The sequence below is a fragment of the Oncorhynchus masou genome, chromosome 25 (genome assembly GCF_036934945.1).
Source record: "Oncorhynchus masou masou isolate Uvic2021 chromosome 25, UVic_Omas_1.1, whole genome shotgun sequence".
Classification (NCBI taxonomy): domain Eukaryota; kingdom Metazoa; phylum Chordata; class Actinopteri; order Salmoniformes; family Salmonidae; genus Oncorhynchus; species Oncorhynchus masou.
Genome location: NC_088236.1, coordinates 36,065,129 through 36,091,082, shown reverse-complemented (window position 1 = coordinate 36,091,082; position 25,954 = coordinate 36,065,129). Strand labels below are relative to the sequence as shown.

The window sequence follows — 25,954 nt, the reverse complement described above, 5'->3', positions numbered from 1 at the left end:
GACTGCATAAAGATGATCTATCACGTGTAGCAGCATGGCCTACCTCACTGGGGGGGGAATGGTAGCCATGTTCTGATTCTAGATGCTTTTGACCTACATGTTTTCATTACCTCAGGAACTGTTCAGTCTACTGTGTAAGTAGACAAATACCTTGCAGAGACCATGAACAAACAATATTGACACAGAAAAACATGTGACAAGGGTCTGGTTAAAAGGAAAAGAACGAGGGTAATAAATACTGTACTTTATTGAAATATGTTACAGCTTTGAAAACATGGCATTGTTAAACTGTATATACAAAATATAGATAACGTTACATGCAGCGCTCACTGTAACAAACGTTGCTTTTTGAACGTAACGATTAACTGAAGTCTAGAACTGGCCAACAGAACAGGGGTACTGGCAGGTCACTAAGTCAGTGTGGAGCAGGATATAGACATCATGGAGAAGCTTTGATATAGTGCTGTCTGACAGGGAGAATTGCTTGTATTTTAAGGCTGATGGGGTTCTTGGCAATCTCTACAGTGCCATGATGTTTGCGAAAACATTTGGGCCACCAGTGCAGGTGTGTTTCAACTCCCAGCGCAGTAAGAAATGTATGCAGGGCATTAAGTCCTTTAGGTTTTTTTAATGTCATAAAACACCTGATAGCCCTACATCGGTCAGTACCGGCATAGATATTATTTTCCTAGTTAGGGGAGAGCCCTTGAAGCAGGACAGTAGCCTGTAATGAGGGAACACCATGACATCAACAGAAAGAAAACCAAGGGGTATTACAGTTGATACACAGGCCCAGTGCAGTCAAAATGGTGTTTTCCTGTGTATTATATCGTATCATAGCTTATGAAACTCTGCAAAAGTGAGATTTGTTATTTTTTTGCATGTGCAGGAGTTTGGGCTTTCCATGGTAAAATCACCATGCGGTAAATTGGTTAATAGACTAATAACAAAGAAAGGGGATACCTTGTACAACTGAAACGTGGTATTTAACCCAACCTCTGTGATTCAGAGGTGCGGGTTCCAAACTTTTAAAATGCTATTTTTTTCAAATTTATATGGAAATCTATTACAGTAATGATGTACTTAATTGTGTCGAAGTAATTTGATATTGATATAAAAACAGCTGTATTGGGCCTTTAAGGATTCTAAGATAATTTGTCAAGCCCCCCCTTTTAAAAATGAATAGCTTGAACATTCAAATTTGCATGTGTCCCATGGTGAGAGGTATTGAACACATTGAAAGGGAACGAGAGGTCTCCCATCAGATGGCGCCGATTAAGCATTAAGACAGCAGGGCATGATGGGAAAAGTAAGTGTGAATCATATGGCTACTTGTCCATTTCTACTCTGTCTCCATAGCTGACACAGTGTGGGGTTTAGTGAACAATATGATACACAATTTTGCCACTGTATCAATAACATCCGATACAAGGCACATCAGCTCCATAAATCAACATGTACATAGTACATGTTAAAGGAAACCTCACCCAAAAACAATATTTTGGTATTTGTTTCATAGTCCCAAAATGTTTTTCTTGTCAGCAATATAGTTTTGAAAATACAAAAATCATCCTTGTATGATGCATTTTGCATCATATGAATCTGTGTTTTGCATCATGTGGTGTTTTTTTTAAACTTTTTAAGTTAATTATCTTAAAACTTGATTGCTGACAAGCAATACATTTCGGGACTATTGAAACAATTGACTAATGAAACAAATAACCAAAAGATAGTTTTGTGGTGGAATTTTCCTTTACAAAGGAAATGTCACTCTTAAAATGTTTCTGCGCATGAGTTATGTTGTAAATGCAAAGTGCACATTTTTGACTGCAGCAAAAAAAGAAAATTAAAATCGGTTAAATTAAATAAAAAACACTAGTGACCTGATTCATAAGACTTCATCAAATGTGCCATTGGAGCTTTACAGCGAGGACAACTGAGAAATTCTGATTGTGAACCATTTTCCCTGAAGCTAAACTGAAACAGTCCAGATTGCCACCCCATCAAACCAAAGCAGAAATAAAATGATATCTGCTTGGTCACTTGACCAACGTCCACTGTGAACATTTAGATATGCTTTCTTTAGCCTTGTGCGTAAATGGTTGTTACCATTGCATCCCAGTAGATATAAAAAAAGCGGTGTAGCCTACATAAAACCCATCCATTCTGTATGTATACAATATGAACATCTGACACGTGACAGCCTCCAGGTTACTCTATCACACATAACAACCTTCAACATCACTTGCAGTCACACTCACTCTTTGCGTCGCAGCAGGGGTCAGAGAACAGGTTTGACAGAAACATCAAGCCATTTCAAAAAAAGTTATTTTAACATTTCACATCCTTAGAAATGATTCACTTGGTCTGTGTTTGACCCAAATTGTACTGATATGGCAAAGTATGTGTCAACTGCACAGAGTCTTCATACAACCCCTTAGATCAGTCAAACAACTTAAAATACCATGTCATCCCTTTCCCACAGATCTACCAAAACATTTGTACATCCTTTAATATCACAATGATGCATGCCCTTATACCCGCATATTTGTTTTGCCCTTCAACGTCTTTTAATTGTTTGCTTTTGTGTGTGTAATGTGAGTCACTGTAAAAGTGGCGTTTTCATGGCCCTATCGTTTCGACTTGATGGTATGATGCTACTTCCCGTCTGGAATCAGCTCGGTTCCTGTGATTAACCCTCATTGGCATGATTCACAGAGTTTCAATTCTGACGCTTTTAACTGGCTAATACTGACCACCTTTCTCTCCCTCTCTCTCTCTCCATCCTGAGTTTTGCTCCAAGTCCAAAAATAATGTGAGAGCCAAAGCCTCATCTCCAACATGCTGATGTCCTTCATCCCACTGAACGGGGATTATGTCAATGACAACTGGGACATTTCCCAGATAGATCCTTTGCAGCAAGTATTCTAAACAGAGACATGTCAGAACTGCATGTATTGTCAGTGTTCCATCTGAGAAATAGGACTGATTATCTCAGGGGGCTGAAGGTGGGCTCAGTCAGCCACCAACACTAGTCCCTAATCCCCACCAGCAGGAATCAAAGCAGTCTGACATCTTCAAGAGACAGATGGCAAGAGGAAACTCTCCTAATTCCCCTCCTAGCCTCAATACAGTCTCTAGTCTGTGTACTCTGCCACTATTGATAGCAACACGGTGATGTCATCTGGCTTTCCTCCTGTGAGGAAGAGAAAGAGATGCAGTCAGAAGGATGAGTGTGAGAACAATCTCTCATTTTCATCATTCCAAAAGGAAGCAGCCTGAGAGCAATGGAAGGAACACTAATAAAACACTTCTTATTCCTCACTGGGTGTCATTCTTCCTGATTTATAGAGCAGCCCTCTCAGCCTGGATACCATTCACAAGGGAAGCAGGGTATGAATGGAGCAAATGGACTATGAAATGAGGACTACCTTGACTTTGTTTCCAATTTCCACTTGCATGAAGACGTGATAAAAGTGATGATCATTACCTCTTACATTCAGTCCATTGTCACAGGCAAACTGGGCAAAAGGCGACATATAGTTGGGGTCGTATGCCAGAACATGGGCCTGCTCTGCAATGCTCCTGGCTGTCTGCTGGATACTCTCATAGTTGGTGTTCTGCAAAAACATAAACAAAATGGAGGAGTGTCTTAGTTTTTTTTCAATGTCTTGTTCCTCCACTTCAATACTCTGCAGAATGAAACAGTAAACCTGTTTGTTGCACACGAGTACGGCAAGGGTTTATGCGAGGGTGTACCTTGAGTTTTTTCAGCTCCTGTAGGATCATGTAGTCGGGCATGTTGTCGAAGAGGCCGTCTGTGGCTGTGAGAATTATGTCCCCCAACTCGACATCGAAGGAGGAGCTGTCTGCAGCATCGGGACTGAGGGGGCACAGAGAGCTTAACACAACGTAGCGGGGAAATAACAGTCTTGTGGAACATGAGTTAAAATATCCTGATCATATAGTGCCCATTAGAGAGGGAGCGTTAAAGTGCTTAACCAAATTGCAAACATTATCCAATTGCTCCCCCTTCTCATACCCCCCTCCAGGAAGGAAATCTGCCCTGTCTGAGCCCAGTTTAATCTGTGCCTCTAGCCCTTCATTAGCCCAGATCACTGACACTGCTGCTCGGTCTCCTGTCTTGGCTATGAGACACAGGCACACACCTCATTTTAGACATGGCTACAGATCACTGTGTCAAACACTGGAATGAAGTACAATTTTTTTATAGAAATCATGCAATGCAGTTATACATTTCAACTGACTACTTTTTCAGCTGTGAAATGCTGCTGCAAACAAATTGCACAGGTATGGTGGAAAATAATCTAAGGAATAGCACACCTTGGCCGTCATGGGAAGTTGTAAGGAACTGCTGTAATGTTGATGTGCGACTAATACACACACACATACAGTAGATCAGAGCCATGTGCAGTATCAAGTTTTGTTCTTGGAAGGCGACATTAATTCTGCCCCAGACTCCCCGACACTCATGGCTGTTCTAGAAACCATCTGTAACCCGGCCACCATACAGTCCTACATTACATCGAGGCTTTAGCGCTACGTTTCAAAATAATCACTATTAAGGAATCACGGATTTAGCTCTAAATTAAATTAACGTAGAGTCTTCCCACCAACTACAACAGAATCACAACGCTTATGACCCTAAATATGATACTATCAATAGTAAAAATACTGCCGCCTCTAGATCATGGAAAGACTACAATTTCCAGCCTATATACAACAGGGCCACGTCAAATAGGTCTGAAATTTGGACTGACTAGGGCCCGGTTTCCCAATAGCGATGGAACTTAGGCTTACGAGTGTATTAACGATGCATCTTTCCGACAATGGCTGAAGATGTAACATGAGTTTCCCAAAACACCACGCAGAGAGAACGCTCACTAAGTGCGTCGTTGAGGCATGTGACGATACTGATAGAATCAAAAGAAAGGTAACACTGCTCTCGGATCAGAATTCTCCATTCAAATCTGACCTTAACATTCAAATTATTCCACAATACTGACAACGGATCAGCTCTTAGAGATATTATCCCCTAAGGCTACAAATATTGAGGCGGCTTATTCTAATGCTCACCCTATAATAATGCATTAAATCAAGATTTGGCACATCATGAAATATATTGAGGGAAAAAAATATGACAGTGAGCCAAACAGAGAAATAAAACTCAATTGAATGAAATGTATTTCCATATCATTGAAATATAGGCTATACTGCAAGTAGGCTATTTATCTTTTACTTCAAATTGAAAACAGAGATGACTGAATTATCTTTTTATACTTTTCTTGTTTGTAATAATTGCAAAGACAATGGGAACGTTGTATTTGTAGTCGACTTCAGCAGTCGACTTCAGCAGTCGCAGAGAGGCAGATAAACATCTTGATTCTATGTTTAGCAGAGATCTTCTGTGTATAAAGTGACACGGTAGGGAAAAACACATCTAACGACTCACTTAGCTGTTCCACGAGTGGTCTGTGGAAGTCGGTAAATAACAAGCGTTTTCAGGTGCAACTTTGGTAAGGATGGTTTTGGGAAACAATTTGGAGATTTAACAATGCTCCTACAAAGGTTCTAACGAACTAAGCCTTCAGATGCTTTTTGGAAACTGGGCCCATATCTGTTTATTCTGTATAGAGATAAACCATGGCGATATCCTATGCACTGAGCAAAACCAAGCCATTTTATAATAGGCATATATGATGAGGCTACGGTTGTGAATAGGCCTATTCTACGGGTACTATGCTGTGTATCAGCTACATTTACGACAGTGACAGTTCAGTTCCACCTCACACCAGTTTAGAGAAACCCACATGAGCAGCTCTAAATAATCTCCCAGTTCTAGATTACTGGGTTGAGAAGGCCTGTGGGTTAGCAGACCAGGGATTGGCTGCTGTGAGAAGGGCAGTGAGGCTGCTGTGAGGAGGGCCATGAGGACGTGTGTGTGTTGAGACTTTGGCCTGGCTTAAAACAGTGGCAGGGAGCCAACACCGGCCCCACTGGAGTCTGCAGCACTACTGCTGCTGGCATGCCTACACAAGGAGAGAAAGCAGCACATGGCCCCAACCATGTGGCAGTACTGACACTCACTAATGCTGCATCAACACTGGACTGGACAGACCAGAGAGCAGCACAAGGGCAGAACCAATGCAGAGACTCTGTGCTTCAAAACCAAAAACATAGCTACACAGCTTCTTTACAATAGAAAATATGGCTTCGGCGGGGCCACAAAACTGACCTGTCACTGAGGACGGCCCCCTCTGCCTCGGGTGGGGCGATAGAGAGCTGGAAGGGGGTGTTGAAGTAGTGCTGCTGTTCGTCAGAGCGGTGCACCACTTCTCCTTCCCTCACCACCAGGAAGCCTGAGTCTCCCAAGTTAGCAGTGTGCAGCCGATGGCTCTGCCGGTCCAGCACCACGATACAGGCCGTGCTGCTGCCTGGAAGGAGATAACACAAGATGATAAATATATGGGTGGCACGCCCTACATCCTGATTATATTTGTAACAAATGAAGTCGAATAGAGCGATTGAACAATTTATAAATTGGTTGGGATGATTTATGAGTAGTGATTTTGTTGGGTTGCTTTATACCATGATCATACTGTAGCTAAACCTGTGGTTAGAAGAGGAAGGCATGTCAATACATTTCAGGAAGAGAAACATTTGGGAAGGATAACATTTAAGGAAACATAAAAGTTAACCGAACCGGCGAAAACATGGCTCCGCATGCAGCCACACCCTGCTGATGAGTCATCTGGACCACCAGAATGTTCTATCGGAGCTCCCTACAACCCCTCACGCTCTCTGACTCACCCTACTCTCACTCCCTTTCTTGTGTGTTTTTTCAATAGTAATACAATTACTGCTGGCCTCACGACCGTACTCCTCAGCACTGGAAAAATACAATACTGACTTGTTTTTCTCTTCTACATGAGCTGAGATGGAAAAGTACAGACTGGCGACACGGACTGCTCGACTCCTCACTCTCCATTTGTTTTGTCCTGCACATTTCCGCATGCTCCATTCTAGCAAAGCAATGGATCAAGATGATATTCTGGCGGGGATAGGCTTCTCCGCGTCTTTACACTTCCCAGGATAGAGGCATGCAGCAGGTCTCTGACTCATCACGCAAATATCCTATCTAAATAGCAGCACCTCACATGTCACTTAGCCTAACCACGCAGACTGAAAACAGACCATTCTAAGAGTGCTTTAAGACAATATTCTCTATTGTAAATGCCTATTCTAGTCAGTATGAGGCAGACACTAGTGATTTCATTTTGCACCAGCCTCCAGGTTCACAAAACACTGATCCTCCAGGGCTGCATTTACTCACCCAGCAGAGGCACTTTGTTCTGTAGGAGCTCATAGTAGCTGCTTGTGAGGACGCCCACAGGGTTGCTTGGAACGAAGCGTCCCTCCTTTACCAGCCGCTCACAGGTCTTCATAAGGGTCCCTGAAAACTGTGATGGGTCCACACCGTAGTCTCTCCAACCACCCACTCCATCTGCCACACCTGATGAAACCACACACAGTCAGGTATTGGTTCAATAGAGGAGAACAGGATAGGAAAGAATCAAGATTGTATTCTGATGATTCTTAACACTCCTGACGAAGACATTCACAGAAGAAGACAGTTTTACGACAATGGAAGAGGTCATATTAATCGGAAACAAGTACTAGACGTCTTCACGCAGTTGTGACAGGAGAAACAATAGGCACTTTCACTAAAACAAAACACCAAGTGTATAGAGCAAGACAGTGCTTAGAATGAAACAAGGGACGCTTCAGAGAATAAGCACTTCTTTGACATGCTTCTGACTAAACTTTTTCCTGGTATAATCTCCATTGATAATTTGGCCAGTCTGGTACATATAAACCATTTTTTACTGGTAGCTATCTGAAGCATATGTTGTCTGCAGTTGTCAAGTCACATTACATTATCAACAAGCCCATACACTAGCTTGCAGTCACATTATCACACTGCTTAAAACCCTGAAACATTTGGTTTCTATGGTTATTGAAATGTACCTCTGCCTATTATGGGAGCAGTTGGTCTGGCAGTCCAAGTTCTTCCTAGGAATGCAATTATTTCCAGCTGCTTCCCAGACACAAGAATCAGCTCTTGCTGTGACCATACAAGGAGGATCGTCTCACTCTCTCCCTGCCAACCTTTGGCTCACTGATGTGACAACAGTCAGACATGGCCTGCCTCACAGCTTCCTTCCAAGCCACACAGAGGACATGTAGGCTCAAGTGGACAGTGGGATTTTCTAACAAGTCAAGGAGGATATTCTGGCTTTGGTTAGGTTACCTCTGGATTTCTGAATCACATTTTTTCTAAGTTGTTTTGGTAGCTTACAAAGGCTACTCTTCTCTAAAGCCAGTGTTACCTGAAATTATAGCTTTAATGCAAAAGCATTGAACTTTCTAGCGTTACAGTGCAATTAGTCAATTAGCCATATGACCAATAAAGCAGCATTCACAGTTTAGCTTACCTGATACTAAAAATGTACAATGCCCCTTAAACTGTGGGCTACAGACATGTGACTATTTGCAGCAGAACTATTGGTTTGTCTATCAATATGATTATGTCAAATCTGAGACACCAACCATCAGTCTTGGTGGGGATCAGGAGGTACAAGTGTGTTTGTCATACTTGTATGAACTGGGCTAGAATGCTACTGATTGATGTGTTGTTATTTAGTGTTGAGCCTGTTCCTTATTTTACAAGGCAGAGGATCATGTCTGTTCTACACTACATTAATATCTGAACGTCTTGTAACATAGTGACCTTCTGAGGTCCAGGACCAGGTAGGTACACCATATAAGTTATAAGTTCTGACATGGGGTAAGGTGTGAATGAAAAATGAAGTCTGTCTGGGACTGATTGGTTGTAGCCTAGTTATAGTGAAAAACAAGAAAGAAAGTTCTCAATGTTCATCTTTCTAATCTATTTATTAATGTGTACATACTGGTTACCGTTTGGTTATGGCTGCCTCACTATCACTACAATTATCAAACTACTACAGGCAGCTCTGCCCTCTAGGACAGGGTTTCCCAAATGTAATTGTATTTTCTTGGCTTGAAACTAAGCCAATAGTATAGCAACCTAGTTAGCGTATTGTGCATCATGATCAAACAAAATACAGTCCATGCTAAGTGTCCCTAGTTTGTTATTGTTTGATACTACAAAACGTAGTTAAGGCAAACTAGCTACTGTAACTAGCAAAGGTGCACTGTCTGGCATGTTAGTTAGCCAGCTAAACAACCAGGCCGGTTATATCATCACGTTATAAAATAGTTGTCAATGCCAAGCATTATTTACTCACCCAAAACATCGGCAGATTTATGTCGGGCAATGAAGCAAGCGTCGTCGCCGTAGCACATCCCTTTCTTCAAGATACCCTTCCGAAAATCCTTCCCAAACCCGCAGCTTGCTGTTACCAGGCTGTAGTCGCGGCTATCCGTTTGAGAGAGTCCGCCAATTACTGCTCTGGCAACCAGTCTACCGTATGAAAGTACGGAGAACATCACCTACACACCAGCTCCCACTATACTGAGTACCAAGCTAGAAACAACCTAGGTGTTAGCTAGCTATATTAGCTCCAATGTCACAATCTTGATACTGTACTGCGTTAGCTAGCTAACGTTAACATTCGCCACGCAGAAACAAAACAAACCAGCGCGCCAGCTGATGCGACAGCCCAGACGATACTTATCCTTTATTTAGTTTAATACAGTAGTTATTGCCAAATCAGTAACAACTGCTCCGTAATTCGAAGGATATCACAAGTCCAGATTCCCAGAGAAGTTCGGAGTAGCCATCATGCCTGTAGAACAACCTACCACATTTCTGAAACATGCTGGGGGAGCGAGCCAGAGTGATCTGCTCTGTGGTCTTGTGACTGGGCTGACGTCACATCTCATTACACAAGTTGAGTTTCCTCAGTTCTTCTAACCCTGAAAATCATCCATGACTTTTGTTTTTTAATAAATGTTTACTTTTTTTAAAAGCATCCCCTTCGAATAATTAATGTCAGGTTTATGAAACTTAAATGTGTAGCAGAAAAACATGATTGCGTCTACGCCTTGCGAGGATTCTGATGGATTTTACGACACCCCTTGTGGCAGTAAAGGCAAATGTCAACTTGGAGGCAAACAGCCTCGAGTGTGACCCAGTGACCTTTTCATACCATACTTCTAATGCTGCCCTTGACACTAAAGTCAAGTGGGTTTTGCATAGAGAAAAAACATGTTTGCTAGTTTTGTAATAATTTGTAACTGTGTATTATAGTATATAATTTTTATAGTACTGGACTGCATATCATCTTTATGCAACTTTACCATATCTTTCACATCACTTCTAGTAGTACACAATATATGGGAGTAATTAAATCAATGTTGAGCTTCTCAATTCTCAAATAAATACAATTTAAATGCCAATTTCCCCCTCAAATGTGCTAAAAGTTTATTAGAAAGACTTAGACATTACAAGAATGTTTTATTTCTTCATTTAAATTCAGCACAATACTTTAAAAATGGCGAGGATGCAGGCGCAGAGTGCGGATTCAATGTCCTATGATAAAACAAGTTATACCGAAATAAACATCTAAATGTCTAAATGTAATATTTCCATAGTTGTTTAAGAACCATTAACATCATTATTGACAGTGAGAAACAGGTGACGACAGAAATTGATGACATGAAATGAAGAAATTGGAAAATTTGCGCACAGCTTCAAACAAGGCATTTCTGTGCATTATTAGCCATATTGTTACATTGTTCCTGATTGAACAGTCATGTGGCAAAGACTAGTTGCAATGGAGTGCAAAACCCCTGAGGTTTTCATGGTGACATATCCATTTACCCTTGTGGACAAAACAACAAAACATTCCGCTTTCATCAGGTTGGAGTGGATATCTTTTTAGTATTGGCAGCAAAGGGCAACCAACCCTTCAGATGCAACAGACGAAAGCAGAACGGGGAGCTCATGCCACCTTATTTCTTGCCTTGCTTGGTGACCATGTTCCGTGGGGGTGTGACTGGACGGCTGCCATTTGGCTTCTTCTTCTCGGCTGGCTTCAAAATCTACAAGTGGAATGAATACAAGTAATCCAATTAAGATTATGTTTTGCCCACTGCAATAGTCTACACATTGTACAGTTTGAAAAGACTGGTCATAACTTTAAAAGGACAATTTTACATTTGTCATCGCCAGCACCACTGCAACATCAACATGTGAAAACAGTGCATTTCTGTTTTGTAGTAAAAAAAAAAAAAAAAAATAGGAGGATAAATGCTTCCAGTGACATCAACCAATTAGTAAGCAGTGACTACACATAATTGGTTAAAATCACATGATGCACATCGATGTCGTCACTGGAAACATCTTCCTTTATTTTTTACTACAAAACATAGAAATGTGCCATTTTCACATATGTCGATGTTGAGGTGGTGCTGGAGATGAAGATGAAATATTTTGAAATTTCCCTTTAACATGTCTATACACTACAGTAATACAATCACTGAGACATTTACATGCCTGTGATAAGATGGAGCACATTCATGATTGAAATATCCCTCACCTGAAACGAACACATGAGAGTCTCATCCACACTCATCATGGCACCAGCATTGTCAAACTCCCCGCAGTAGTTTGGTGCTGAGAATAAAGTCACAAGCTGTCGCTTTGCAAAGAACTCATAGCCGTCCTCAACAACCTACCGGAAAAGAGAGCATTGATTACAGTTCGGTTGAAACAAAAACAAATTCCACACCAGACTATCAGTACTGAGTCGACTGACCCCATTGAGTCGACTGGTCGATTGTTTGGTCAATATGCTGTTGGTCGACCAAGATTTTTTAGTCGAGCAGTGGCAAATACATATAGTTTTTATGGCACACAAGACACCAGTCTGATTCAGGCCTGTTTGAGTGGACTAATCCATTTGAAGCCGCGGGGATGGCACACCAGTAGTACATTTACTGTACAAATCCACAAGGGGTGGCAGGTAGCCTAGTGGTTAGAGGACTAGTAACCGAAAGGTTGCAAGATCGAATCCCAGAGCTGACAAGGTAAAAATCTGTCATTCGGCCCCTGAACAAGGTAGTTAACTCAATGTTCCTAGGCTGTCATTGAAAGTAAGAATTTATTCTTAACTGACTTGCCTAGTTAAATAAAGGTCAAATAATAATTTCTGTTAAATGCATTCAATATATTATTATTACAGTCTTACCGTTCTCGTTGTCAGAGTGGACACGTTGTTTGCAGAGCGCACAACCTAGGCTACGCTTGTGAGAAACAAGTTTTGGTTTATTTTATTCCATTTACGAGTTGTCAATTTATTCTGTGTGTTTTGTTTGGAGTGCTCCTGTCAATCTTGAGTAAGGACCTAATTACGCATAGAAGTAGGCCTAGGCTACATGGCCTGCATGCAAATGTAGACCATTTGGGGATCTGATACCATTTCTGATTGTCTTAACTCAGCATCACTGTGGAGCTTCTCATAGTAATTTTTTCTTTGCCTCAAACAGCAAGTAAAAAAAGTATGTTTTTACATCCATTGAGAATGACAATAGTTCCTGGGAAAAACATTCCAGCTCTCTCCCTTTCGATAACCAAGAAAGGGATGGGGAAAAATGTCATGCCCTGATCCGGTGGAAACTTCATAAAATGGGCCTCTGATTACTTCTTATCCCTTGCGAAAATGGCCTACAACTATGTGTCTATCAGGAGCTCACTAGCTCGGGAAACTGTGGGCCCATAATATTTTATTACAATGTTGCAAATTTGCTAGCATGAGCTTAGGCTGGACCAAGTTAATACGCTATGCTTAGCCAATGTGATTTGTAGAATATTTTCTTACCTGCGAGCTGCAATTATTCTATTTGTGGCTTTATGTAGGCTATTTTTACATATTGGCAATAGAAGTTACTTTTAGATTTGTATCATTTTCATTTAGATAGAATTTTGATTAACCACACGACATTGATTTTGAGATATGAAGACTATTATAAATTAAATGAAACTGTTCCACAAAAATGTGCATATAAAAATCACAACTGGCACGCACGCAGATCAGTATAACTGGTACGATAACCTGGCACTCCAAATGGAAAAGGAGGTGTTGCCTGTTACCGACAACTTCAGAAGCATAATAGCAGAATCTGCGAAGGACAGCAGCAGCAGGTCAGGAACAGGTTGTTTTTTCTTCTGGTTAGACTATATTCATCTCTGGCTCCCTCTTTAGTTATTTGTCTTTCTTAAATCAGTGTTTAAATCATCAGATAAGCTCAGTAGCCTACATATAGTTGATTTGATTAAAACATAGGGTGTGTGTCTATATGGAAAAATCCATTAAAAATGTAGACCAATTGATTGGTCAGATTTTTAAGTAATGTTTTCGCTGGAGACAGCCCTAATCAGCACTGATCGGAACATGACTGAATTTACAGGTTACTTCCAAAATAATATTAACACTTGAGTAAATGAAGGATACATAGTATATTTAAAGCAGGTATGGTTCCTGAGTTAGAGATTCTCCGGTACTTTTGTATACTTTTTAGCCAGTAGTTCTGAAAGTAGTGCTCACGTGCCAAAAGTGGTCCCTGAAAATTGCGAACTACGTCACATATGTGCAGATTATGTGCACCACATCACTTCTCTCTCGGCCTGCAGTTTGTGCATCTTGCCAGCTGTCACTCAAATGGAGAGGGGCTGAAGCTTATTGTCTGGAACTCGAATTGCTACTTGGCTGGCCCACGTGGGGGAAAATGTAGGGCAAATAGCACTGCAGTGTCCAGTAAAGAGTTGCTTTCAAACTAGGGATTTCGTGGCTAATTGAGGTAAAACAGTAATTCTGCTCATTGATTATAAACTGCACACTGACACATCAGCACAAAGCATGAGGCTTACAAAATACCTACTCGTCGCCAAAGCATGTCTTTAAGCAATAAAAATCCCATCATGCTTAGGGTCATGTATAGAAATGCTGGACATGCTATTATTTTGGCTACCATGGCTATGCCCCCATAGGATGACAATGCCTCCATCCACAGGGTACGAGTGGTCACTGAATGGTTTGATGAGCATGAAAACCATATGCCATGACGGTCTCAGCCACCAGATCTCAACCAATTGAACATTCTGGAGCGGTGCCCGAGACAGAGCTTTCCACCACCATCCACAAAACACCAAATTATGGAATTTCTTGTGGAAGAATGGTGCCGCATCCCTCAAATAGAGAGTTACAGAATCTATGCCAAGGTGCATTGAAGCTGTTCTGGCTCGTGGTGGCCCAACGTCCAATTAAGACACTTCATGTTGCAGTTGTATTTATTTTTGCAATTACCGGTTTGTAGACAACATACCTGATGGGCGCGACAGATCAGATCCAAGTCATGTTTGTGCAGGAACTTTGCCACCACTTCTGATCCAAAGGTGAATGAGACGCCCCTGTCGTTCTCTCCCCAGCCAAGGACATCCTTGTCTGGATCAGACCAAAGCAGGTCACAAAGGAGGCCCTGGTCAGGGACGTCGGTGGGCCGCATGACACGCCGGATCTGCTCCATGGACTGGAGGTCGGGTGACAACCCTGAGAGACACGGAAGAAGATTAATACAGATGAACAACCGGAATGAGGTCAATTCCAATCAGAACTTGTGTAAAAATTAAGGACAGGAAGAACAATTGGAATAAAAGCAAATAACATTCCTCAATATCATAGCAATGTCTTAGAGCAGTGGTCACCAACAGTCAAGGAATTCCTAGACGATCACCAAATCAATCAAGTTTATTATAAAGCCCTTTTTTACATCAGCCGATGTCACAAAGTGCTGTACAGAAACCCAGCCTAAAACCCCAAACAGCAAGCAATGCAGATGTAGAAGCATGTCTGTAGAAAAGCCAACAATAAAGCCTTGTACTCCTATTTATTGTTTAGGTCTTGCGCTGTTGGCGGTAGGTGCACTTAATTCTCTTCATTTTTATAAGGACAACTAAAAAGCAACATACCTCCATGGCAACAGAAGATCTTCTCATCAACAATGGCAGCGATAGGGAGGCAGTTAAAACAATCTGTAAATGTTTTCCAGAGCTTGATGTTGTACCTTCTTTTACCTAGAATAATAATAATAATAATAGCACGTTAGGATGATCATAAGCTAGGCAATGCATATGACAGGAATTCATAACAAAATGCTACCTATGTAGATACAAATGCCGTACTTTTTCAGAGTGCAGGACTATAATTACTACAACATCCCCACACATCACTCACACTCATCATAGAATCCATATATTCTGTTGATGGAGGCACACTCATGGTTTCCCCTCAACAGGAAGAAGTTCTCCGGGTATTTGATTTTGTAGGCCAGAAGCAGACAGATGGTCTCCAGAGACTGCTTCCCCCTGTCCACATAGTCTCCCAGAAATAGGTAGTTGCTCTCAGGAGGGAAGCCCCCATACTCAAACAGCCTCAATAAGTCGTAATATTGCCCATGGATGTCACCTGCAGAAAACAAACAACTTCAAGATGTAGCTATAGTACACACAGCCCTCATTGGGTCTAAAGGGATAGAAGACATTGTTTAACGGTTATTTTCACAAAATAGCGATGGTTACTCACCACAGACTTTGAGGGGGGCTTCAAGCTCCAGAAGGATAGGTTGGCTGAGAAAGATCTCCCTGGACTTGAGGCACAATCCTCGGATCTCATTCTCCTGCAGCTGCACATTCTTACCAGGTTTTGCTCCTCTGACTATAAAAAAAGAAAATTCAGATTAATCGACAAGCAAATATATCTACCTAGTTTGTCGTCATGCCCATTGCCACCATATCTTGTTAATGTCTTCTGGATAGGGGAGTGAGTGATGACAATCATATCAGATTACTCATGTTATTGACTTCATCTTTCCCTGACTGGACAGATAGCTGGGACAGTGCCATGGACCATGTAGCTAAAGTAACATTAGGTAACTAGCTAATTTGACTGAACATTTTGAAATGTGATGACCGGGACAAACTAATTAGTTTAGCTGGTTAACTAGCCGACTAAACTCAGTGGTGTAGTGGAAGGTATATGCAGGTATAGACCTTATACCCACTTTTATTGTGAGCATTGAGTATACTCACTTCTTAATCCCTACGATGCGTATCAGTGTAGTGGAGGTATACGCTGTATCAATTAATAAGGGTGCTGAACAGATCAGAATGCTTAGCTTAAAATGTTGATAAACTATCATCTTTCTATTAATTAATTAATTAACATTTTCTCCCCAATTTATCAAATTGGTAGTTACGATCTTCTCATCTCTACAACTCCCCAACAGGCTCAGGAAAGGAGAAGGTCGAAACATGCATCCTCTGACACATGACCCGCCAAGCCACTTCTTAACACACTGCTTACTTAACCTGGAAGCCACCCGCAAAAATGTGTCAGGGAAACACCGTTCGACTGACGACCGAAGTCAGCTTGCAGGCACACAGTCAAGGCGTCGCTAGAGAACGACGAGCCAAGGAAAGCCGCCCGGCCAAACCCTTCGTTAACCTGGATGGCGCTGGGCCAATTGTTTTCCGCCCTATGGGGCTCCCGTTCACAGCTGGATCGAACCCCAGGCTGTAGTGATGCCTCAACACTGCGATGCAGTGCCTCAGACCACAGCGCCACTCGGGAGAGAAACTTTTATTTCTCACATTAAAATCACAGCAATGTGCACAAAGGTAGGCCTATGCGCAAATGTTCCAAAACATTGTAAAATGCGAGCAGTTTCATGGAGAGATTTTGAAAGAGTGGATCTCTAAAGAAGCAACAACTATCATGTGTTGCTACTATGACTACGATAATGCCTTTGGCTGCTAGACAATGAAATGAAGTTCATTTGTAAAACAACAGAACAGAAGAGCACACATGAGGAAGTCTTTATAAAATAATTGCCTCCCCATTTCTATTGGTAGGACTTTGGCTATAGGCTAATTTGAAGCAAGGCATGCCTCATAAAATGAAGTCAAATGGCCAGGTTTCAATTAATTACGGAACAGGAAAAAAATATGGATGCTTTCCCTTCTCAATTAAAATGTTAACTAGCCATAATGTAGCCTATGCCTATCTGTCAGAATTATATCATGATTATTTGCATCTATCCAGTGGCCATTTGTTTTGCAAACACTGCGTACCAAACAGTGCTAGGTGCCTGCACAGTTGAATTAAAGAGCAATCTTAGATGTTTCCCAGACCTCAAAAGTAATCTCCTGATGTGGTTTAAGCATTGTTGTTCACTTACATCCAATTTTGTTGTTTTTTCTATTAAAAAAGCAAGACCGAAAACCTGAAAAAATTATATCAGACTATTGACAGACTAATGTATTAATTTCAACAGTTGGCCTACTATTAGCATACTTGCACAGTACAGCTTGGGTTGGTCTGACTAATTTTAGGTCATGTACAGTTGAAGTCAGAGGTTTACCTACATTTAGGTTAGAGTCATTAAAACTTGTTTTTCAACCACTCCACAAATTTCTTGTTAACAAACTATAGTTTTGGCAAGTTGGTTAGGACATCTACTTTGTGCACGACACAAGTCATTTTTCCAACAATTGTTTACAAACAGATTATTGAACTTATAACTCACTGTATCACAATTCCAGTGGTTCAGAAGTGTACATACACCAAGTAGACTGTGCCTTAAAAAGCTTGGAAAATTCCAGAAAATGATGTCATGGCTATAGAAGCTTCTGATAGGCTAATTGACATCATTTCAGTCAATTGGAGGTGTACCTGTGGATGTATTCCAAGGCCTAACTTCAAACTCAGTGCTTCTTTGCTTGACATCATGGGAAAATCAAAAGAAAATCAGCCAACGCCTCAGAAAAAACATTGTAGACCTCCACAAGTCTGGTTCATCCTTGGGAGCAATTTCCAAATGCCTGAAGGTACCACGTTCATCTGTAGAAACACCATGGCCATACCACTCAGGAAGGAGACGCGTTCTGTCTCCTAGAGACGAACATACTTTGGTGCGAAAAGTGCAAATCAATCCCAGAACAATAGCAAAGGACCTTGTGAAGATGCTGGGGGAAACGGATAAAAAGTGCATCTATATCCACAGTTAAACAAGTCCTATATCGACAACCTGAAAGTCCGCTCAGCAAGGAAGAAGCCACTGCTCCAAAACCTGATGAAACAAAAATAGAACTGTTTGGCCATAATGACCATCGTTATGTTTGGAGGAAAACGGCGGAGTCTTGCAAGCTGAAGAACTCCATCCCAACCGTGAAGCACAGGGGTCGCAGCATCACGTTGTGGGGGTGCTTTGTTGCAGTAGAGACTGGTGCACAACCCAAAATAGATGGCATCATGAGGACGGAAAATGATGTGGATATATTGAAGCAACATCAGTCAGAAAGTTAAAGCTTGGTCGCAAATAGGTCTTCCAAATGGACAATGACCCCAAGCATACTTCCAAAGTTGTGGCAAAATGGCTTAAGGACAACAAAGTCAAGGTAATGAGTGGCCATCACAAAGCCTTGACCTCAATCCCATAGAAATCTTGTAGGCAGAACTGAAAAAGTGTGTGAGAGCAAGGAAGCCTACAAACCTGACTCAGTTACACCAGTTCTGTCATGAGGAACGGGACAAAATTCACCTAACTTATTGTGGGAAGCTTGTGGAAGGCTACCCAAAGCGTTTGACCCAAGTTAAACAATTTAAAGGCAACGCTACCAAATACTAATTGAGTGTATGTAAACTTCTGACCCACTGGGAATGTGATGAAAGAAATAAAAGCTGAAATAATTCTCTCTTATTCTGACATTTCACATTCTTAAAATAAAGTGGTGATTCTAACTGACCGAAGACAGAACATGTTTATTTGGATTAAATGTCAGGAATTGTGAAACTGAGTTTAAATGTATTTGGTTAAGGTGTATGTAAACTTCCTACTTCAACTGTAGGTAGTGTTCACTGTCCGAATTTCTCCACACTTTTCCTTCACTGGGCGGGTCATTTGGGACATTTTTGGCCAAATTTGAGTATACCCACTTCTCCAGGCACCACTACGCCACTGACTAAACGATTTACGATGGACATTGTCCTGTGTAAATGCGGGCTACTTGGGTGCTGAAATCCGTCGCTTTTGTAGACTAGGCAGCCGACATTGGACGCTAGATCTGCGCAATCAAAAATAATTGATGTGCCTGCCCAGTCGGTAATTAATACACTCATGTCCCCCGTGGACCGGCTCGTACAAAAGCACATTTAATTCCTTAACTAGCTTTAAATTGCTGCGCGTCGGAAAATAAACTGGACAAATATATGTACAGTCTTAATAAAACGTATGCCTTTGACTTTGCAGCCTGAATGGAGAATGCTTTTGTACGAGATGGTCTAGGGGGGGACACGAGTGTATTACCGGCTGAGCACATCAAAACAATAGTGCAGATCTAGCGCCCACTATCGGATGTCCTCGGTATAGTAAAAATAAATACGTAATTTTATTTGACATCGGAACTCGTCAGCCCATACTAGTCGCCGATCAACTCCATCGTAAATCGTTGAGTTTAGACGGCTAGCTGGTTAACTAGTTTGACGTTAAAATTAGCTAACTACTATGGCAACAACATCATGCACTAACGTTAACTAGTAACTAACGTTAGCTAAAATATAGTCTACATGCGACATCAACAGCTAACGACGTTAGCTAGCTAAAACTACCCGACAGTCATCTCTAACAAAGTGAACAGATAATATTACTGCAGCAATAACGTTACATTGGTGTAGACTCCTTACCTTCTAAAAGACGCTGGATGATACTGTCTATATTGAGTTTATCAACATCGGCCATGGCGACGCAGAAAAAAAGGCCTGAGTGAGCAGTGCAAAGTGCAAAATCTAGTGCTAGTTACTAGCTAAGTAACGTTAGCTACGATTAATTCGCTTCGCGAAATTACTGGTTCCAAAAACAAAAACGTGTAGAAATTATACCCAGTTATTGGTTATCTTACAACGTTATTTTATACCTTACCACCTACTTCAACATCTTTGTTTTAAACAAATTTCCAAAAACAACGCCTAATATTAGCCGTATATCGGGACAAAATCCACGTTAGCCGTTAGCAATGCCCTCTGATTCTTCTTTTTCTTCTGAGGTTTAATGGCAATTGGTATCCAATAAATGTTGCATTACCGCCACCTACTAGACTGGAGTATGACTCCCATGTACTTTGTTTAAAATAATAATAAATACCCTACCATCTAACCTTACACGAACTAAAAACCCACCACCCACTATGTGAATATATCTAGGCCAACAGCCTAAAAGGACGGGACACCCTGTAACTCTTCTGACGTCGTCTCCTACACCCAAATACCTCTGAAACTGCCACCACAACCTACATTTTCTGCGACATCCCTGCAGTACAGTTGACCACCATTTCTATAAACGCTATAAAAAAATCTAATTTTATTGAAACATATCACTTCCTCTGATTCTACTTCTCTTTTACATTTGTATTTGCGGATCACACATTTTGGCGGTGTATATATCGCCACCTACTGTACTGGAGTGTGAGGCGGCCTCCCTACTCATGCATTTCTCTTATCTGTTTTTCTGCCTACTGTTCTGGGTTGTGAATTCATTACACACATTATTACATGATTCAATTTTTTTGGTGACACAAAAAGGGAAGGGAAGGAAAGAAAAGTTGCCCTACCAACTAACCCTACACCCATTAAAACCTCACCACTATTCCACTACTTGGCCCTATCTGATCCTACACCAGGCTGGCTGCCTGGGAGGACGGGACACTATCGTTCAGCACACCTTGTAACTCCTCAGCAGTAAAATCTTGTACACCCAAGTACTTCTCTGCAGCGGCCACATCAACATCTATTTTGTGTGATTTACATTCCATTTCTGCGGTACAGATAACCATGGCTATGAATGCTAAGAAGCCAATCTTACTGAAGCACATGTTATTCATATCACACATGGAACCTCTTAGGATCCTCGCCCTGGACCCATATTCATCTACTACTCTCATCACTGCCTCAGCATAGACACCTTCTGTGCTACTCTGACCATGGCAATCTTGACCCGCCCTCCTCTCACCAGAACTTCTAATCTCCAGCAACATGGGTACCCCTATACACTTAACAGACAGCTTTTTTCACTGATACTACACATTCTGTTGACTCATGCCCTCCTGCACATATCTAGGAATCTCACTCCTACACACTGCTGCAATATTACCATAAGCTTAGCACCTAAAACACCGTAATGGGTTCGGGACAAAACCTTTCACGAGATAACTGACACAGCTTGACTTGACTTTGTCCGGTAAAGACTCAGCATCAAAACTCAGCAGGACAGACAGTGTCTTCTCTTTTTCACCACGCTCTCCACCGGGTCTGCGACGCACGGCACGGCGGGCGTCACAGTCACCAGGAATCTTCTATTTCAGTTGATCCTCCACAACACTTAACGCCTCTCCACTTATCACTCCTTTCAAAGGCGCCCTGCTCCGGAGAGCAAAGCAAGTCTCAGGTCTTGTCCCGCGGCATGTGGTGCGGAGCACCGGACCCCTTTGGACGAAAGACATACAAAAAAATCCTCACAAGTCCACCTCGAGTTACTTTCACCGATTCAACAGTCCTGAAACTCTTCTCCACCCATCCTGACACCACATATGGATCAGCCAGAAAGCAAAGATCCATTCTCTCCAAAAATCTCACTTCCACTTGACCAGAATCATCTTCATCAGGACGAGGCTGGACCTCAGCAGTCTTCAGTGCACCTGACACCACATGTAATTTATATATATATATATACACTGTATACATTTACATTTAACCTGGCAAGTCAGTTAAGAACAAATTCTTATTTACAATGATGGCATACAACGGCCAAACCCAGACGACGCTGGGCCAATTGTGTTCCGCCCTATGGGACTCCCAATTATGGTCTGATGAGACACAGCCTGGATTTGAACCAGGGGCTGTAGTGACGTCGCTTACACTGAGATGCAGTGCCTTCATGCACCCAGGAACCGCCTCGAGAGCCAAAATTCATCCTCACTCTCAACAGGTTCAATTTCTGAGCTTCCAGAGTACGTTCTTTCTTTTTGAAAGCCTACTTGACGCCAATCTTCGTCACAACACCGCTTCCCTCTACGCTCAGCTCCTTTCCATCTTCCTTGCTGTCCATTCCACATCTCCCCACTCTTTGCAGTCCTTCATCCGCTATAGTAGAAAACTGTTAAAATGGTCTTGTATCTTGAATTTGCCACCATGTCACTCCACTTAAAAAACTCTACCAGGCGCCATTACTCCTCGTGGCCCTAACCTACTCCACTTTTCTACTTCAAAGGAGTCTGCCAGCCAACCTTCTGGGTGGATTTGATGGCTGCTGCCATCTACTGTACTGGCCTAGAATATATCTAACCTAGCTAGGTGAGCCTCCCTGTGGCATCTGTGCCTTTCTGCTGCCATAGTGCCAGCCTCTTCCCCAAGTATTTCAGTCTGCAGTAGAACTTGACTCTCAATTAATATTTTATTACTGGGATTTTCCTCTTCCCCAGAAAAACAGATTGTTTTATCTATTACCCAAGCTTAGTTTTATGATGGGGGAGCAGGTAATTCATGAAACAATACCAATAAGAATTTCTAATACCTCATCAATTGTAATTGACAATGAGTTTTTTTAATCAATATTTTTATTAATTGGTTTTGAAGGTTTACTGGTCCACATCTTTGTTCACAGGACAAAACAATAAAGTTGAATTTGTGAACAAGATAATAATAATAATAATAATAATGTATTACATTAGTAAAGTGCTTTTCATTTTACAAGAACAATCTCAAAGTGCATAAAATAAAAGATAATATAGATTTTTTTTTAAAGTAAAAATATAACCACATCATAAAAGCAACAATCAAAGTCTAGGGGGAAGGGGAGACCAGCCGATAAAAATGAGTCTTACTGTAAATCCTGCTTTAAAAGACCTAACAGTCTGAACAGCCATGAGATTGTCAGGAAGGGAGTTCCAAAGGCATGGTGCATGGGAGGAAAAGGCACGGTCCCCCATTGTTCTGAGCCGGGTCCTGGGTGCATGAAGCAATTTGGCGTGGCTTGACAGTAGGGTGTGTGAAGGTTCATAGGGGGAGTGTTGATCTGACAGGTCGGCAGGTCCGATACCATTTGGGGATTTGTGGACCAGGAGGAGAATTTTAAAGTCAATTATTTGAGGGACAGGTAGCCAGTGAACATCAATAGAGAAAAGGTTACACTAAATTGGACCCTTCTCATTAAATGTGAACATAATGTCCTTATTTTGCCCTGAAAACACACTTACCTGCAATGTTTCTGTTTCACCATACCCCAGAACACAGAACACTCAAGCTACTGCACCTCAGGCTCTCCCTCAGAAAGAAATGTAACATTCTCAGTGGCATTACATGGATGTTTTTATGTCATTCTCTGTAAACTTGTTAGTTGCCTTCACCCTTCTCTGTAGTCCAAGTCGTCTCATCTCTTTGGGTTATTAAGAGTGGAAGGATGGCTCAAATTGTGACTGTTAATTAACATGCTCTATACTGTGGCAATGGATACAACTGCCTTGGCTTTGAAAACCATTTACCCATGTTGTCCAGTAGGCAGTGCTAGCAGCTCATCTTTCAATGTGTCAAACCAAGTTGAACTTGGTCTTTGAAAAGGAGCCACTGATACAGTACATTTCTTCGGGTTCGTCTTCATTTTGATCATCTCTTCTACTCGACCTACTGCATTTGATACCCATGTAATAGAAGTGGACATCATCTGCATCTTTTCCTGTACCTGTCAATATTGGTTGGTCACCATTCACTGCACATGTACATAAAACAGCTCAAAACATGACCAAATAGCATGTGTGAGCCTACTCGCTCAGGTGACTGATCGATAGGCTTGAGAATTAAATCTGTAAGCGCCGCATTGTTCAGTCAACCTTGGATGACAACATATTTACATAAAACACAGCCCAGTGGGATTATTGTGGCCACAACCCTGGCATGAAATTGTCTTCCATATCAACTCTGATTTGAATGTTAAGTTTCCAGATAAATCACAGCTAACTAAGATGTTATTATTTTCATATGAGGCTTGCATCTCATTGCCACCCTCGAGCCACCAATAAAACGCAATAATACTGAAACTTTTAATAAACTTCCTTCAGAATTCCCCCTAGGTGTTTTCTGTCTGGCATGAGTATATGACACTTCTCCCTTATATATGGTTTAGATTGTATTAAACTACAAGTTGCTGAAGTATGACAGTATGTGCATATTATTTCCCTTCACAATCGTTTTATAAGGCATGTAAGATGTACATCAACTGCATTATGATGTATATCACAGTGGCCTGAGTTAATGGCTTCTGCCTATATTTGTGATTTCACATGGCTCCAGATTATCATGTATGTACGTATTGCCTTGAGGGATGGGGATGTGCAGACAACACCAAAACTGGTCTTCTTCAAGCCCAGTTTTTCTTTGAATACGGTGTGGTTTTAATGGTGGAGGGAAATGATTTGTTTGAAGTACAGAGTTGGTATAAGAACCACCACCATCATCACCACTATAAAATATTGACAATATTGAGTCTATGGTGTGCAGAGAGTCAAGTAAGATGGAAATAAATAAATGACTGTATGTTATTAAATATGTCTGCAGCCTCACTGGGCTAACAAACCCCTTCATGTAACCAGGGGCAGATTGACCAGAGTTGTCACCATGGAATTTATATGTGAAATAAAACTGTGCTTCAAAGATGATGAACATGAATGCCTGCATGGTATATCACTTTCCTGTTTGTTGTACTTGTGTCTAGCTGTGTTCTTTTAAAGAAGGCTACCACTGAAGAACAGTATGTTAATACACACTTTTGTAACCCCTCAGATACCGTAGGCTATACATACTCTTTTAAAATCTCAATTCATAATGTAATTAAAATTCAGACCCTAATCCAGTAATTGACTTTATAAGCACATTCACCTTTTAAACCCTAAGGGCACTTTTTAGAGCATTTGCGTCAATTTGTCAATAACATCAATCATATGCTTTTTTTTAGGTAGGGTACGAAGTGCTTCCCATAAAGTGCATTCGGAAAGTACTCATACCCCTTGACTCTTTCCACATTTTGTTATGTTACAGCTTTATTCTAAAATGTATTAAATCGTTTTTTACCCACATCAATCTACACACAACAGCGCATAATGACAAAGCAAAAATAGTTTATTTTTAATTTTTTGCAAATCTATTAAAATAAAAATATTGAAATATCACATTTACATAAGTATTCAGATCCTTTACTCAGTACTTTGTTGAAGCACCTTTGGCAGCGATTACAGCCTTGAGTCGTCTTGGGTATGAAGCAACAAGCTTGGCACACCTGTAATTGGGGAGTGTCTCCCATTCTTCTCTGTAGATCCTCTCAAGCTCTGTCAGGTTGGATGGTGAGTGTCGTGGCACAGCTATTTTCAGGTCTCTCCAGAGATGTTTGATCGGGTTCAAGTCCGGGCTATGGCTGGGCCACTCAAGGACATTCAGAGACTTGTCCTGAAGCCACTCCTGTGTTGTCTTGGATGTGTGCTTAGGGTCTTTTTCCTGTTGGTAGGTGAACCTTCACCCCAATCTGAGGTCCTTGGCAGTCTGGAGCAGGTTTTCATCAAGGAGCTCTCTGTACTTTGCGCCGTTCATCTTTCCCTCTATCCTGACAAGTCTCCCAGTCCCTGCCGCTGAAAAACATCCCTACGGCATGATGCTGCCACCACCATGCTTCCCCGTAGGGATGGTGCCAGGTTACCTCCAGACGTGACGCTTGACATTTAGGCCAAAGAGTTCAATGTTGGTTTCATCAGACCAGAGAATGTTGTTTCTCATGGTCTGAGAGTCTTTAGGTGCCT

General features: G+C 41.5%; 2 protein-coding genes across 2 annotated transcripts; both read right to left on the bottom strand.

Annotated features, from left to right (window-relative positions):
• Positions 1–229: 229 nt before the first annotated feature.
• On the bottom strand, positions 230–9,935 carry LOC135514216 (protein phosphatase PTC7 homolog). Its single transcript, XM_064937532.1, has 6 exons — positions 9,351–9,935; positions 7,355–7,534; positions 6,257–6,455; positions 3,760–3,883; positions 3,491–3,620; positions 230–3,196 (listed from the first exon to the last, which is right to left on the bottom strand). Exons 1-6 carry the CDS (start codon positions 9,550–9,552, stop codon positions 3,138–3,140), a joined length of 894 nt encoding a protein of 297 aa, XP_064793604.1. The 5' UTR covers positions 9,553–9,935; the 3' UTR covers positions 230–3,137.
• A 529-nt stretch (positions 9,936–10,464) lies between these two features.
• Positions 10,465–20,462, bottom strand: LOC135514215 (serine/threonine-protein phosphatase PP1-gamma catalytic subunit A-like). The gene is made up of 7 exons (XM_064937531.1): positions 19,806–20,462; positions 15,648–15,779; positions 15,300–15,530; positions 15,035–15,139; positions 14,392–14,615; positions 11,607–11,741; positions 10,465–11,109 (listed from the first exon to the last, which is right to left on the bottom strand). The coding sequence occupies exons 1-7, from the start codon at positions 19,858–19,860 to the stop codon at positions 11,020–11,022; spliced, it is 972 nt and encodes a 323-aa protein (XP_064793603.1). The 5' UTR covers positions 19,861–20,462; the 3' UTR covers positions 10,465–11,019.
• Between the last annotated feature and the right edge of the window lie 5,492 nt (positions 20,463–25,954).

What these genes read in the sequence shown, in the direction of transcription:
- LOC135514216 (XM_064937532.1), bottom strand. Translation starts at nt 9,552, where the DNA reads ATGTTCTCCGTACTTTCATACGGTAGACTGGTTGCCAGAGCAGTAATT. An exon ending in GGGGCCGTCCTCAGTGACAG is followed by an intron (nt 3,884 to 6,256) that starts GTCAGTTTTGTG and finishes GTGCCCCCTCAG; the next exon opens with TCCCGATGCTGCAGACAGCT. An exon ending in AGGAGCTGAAAAAACTCAAG is followed by an intron (nt 3,621 to 3,759) that starts GTACACCCTCGC and finishes ATGTTTTTGCAG; the next exon opens with AACACCAACTATGAGAGTAT.
- LOC135514215 (XM_064937531.1), bottom strand. Translation starts at nt 19,860, where the DNA reads ATGGCCGATGTTGATAAACTCAATATAGACAGTATCATCCAGCGTCTT. An exon ending in ATATGGATTCTATGATGAGT is followed by an intron (nt 15,140 to 15,299) that starts GTGAGTGATGTG and finishes TTATTATTCTAG; the next exon opens with GTAAAAGAAGGTACAACATC. An exon ending in GATCTTCTGTTGCCATGGAG is followed by an intron (nt 14,616 to 15,034) that starts GTATGTTGCTTT and finishes CGTGTCTCTCAG; the next exon opens with GGTTGTCACCCGACCTCCAG.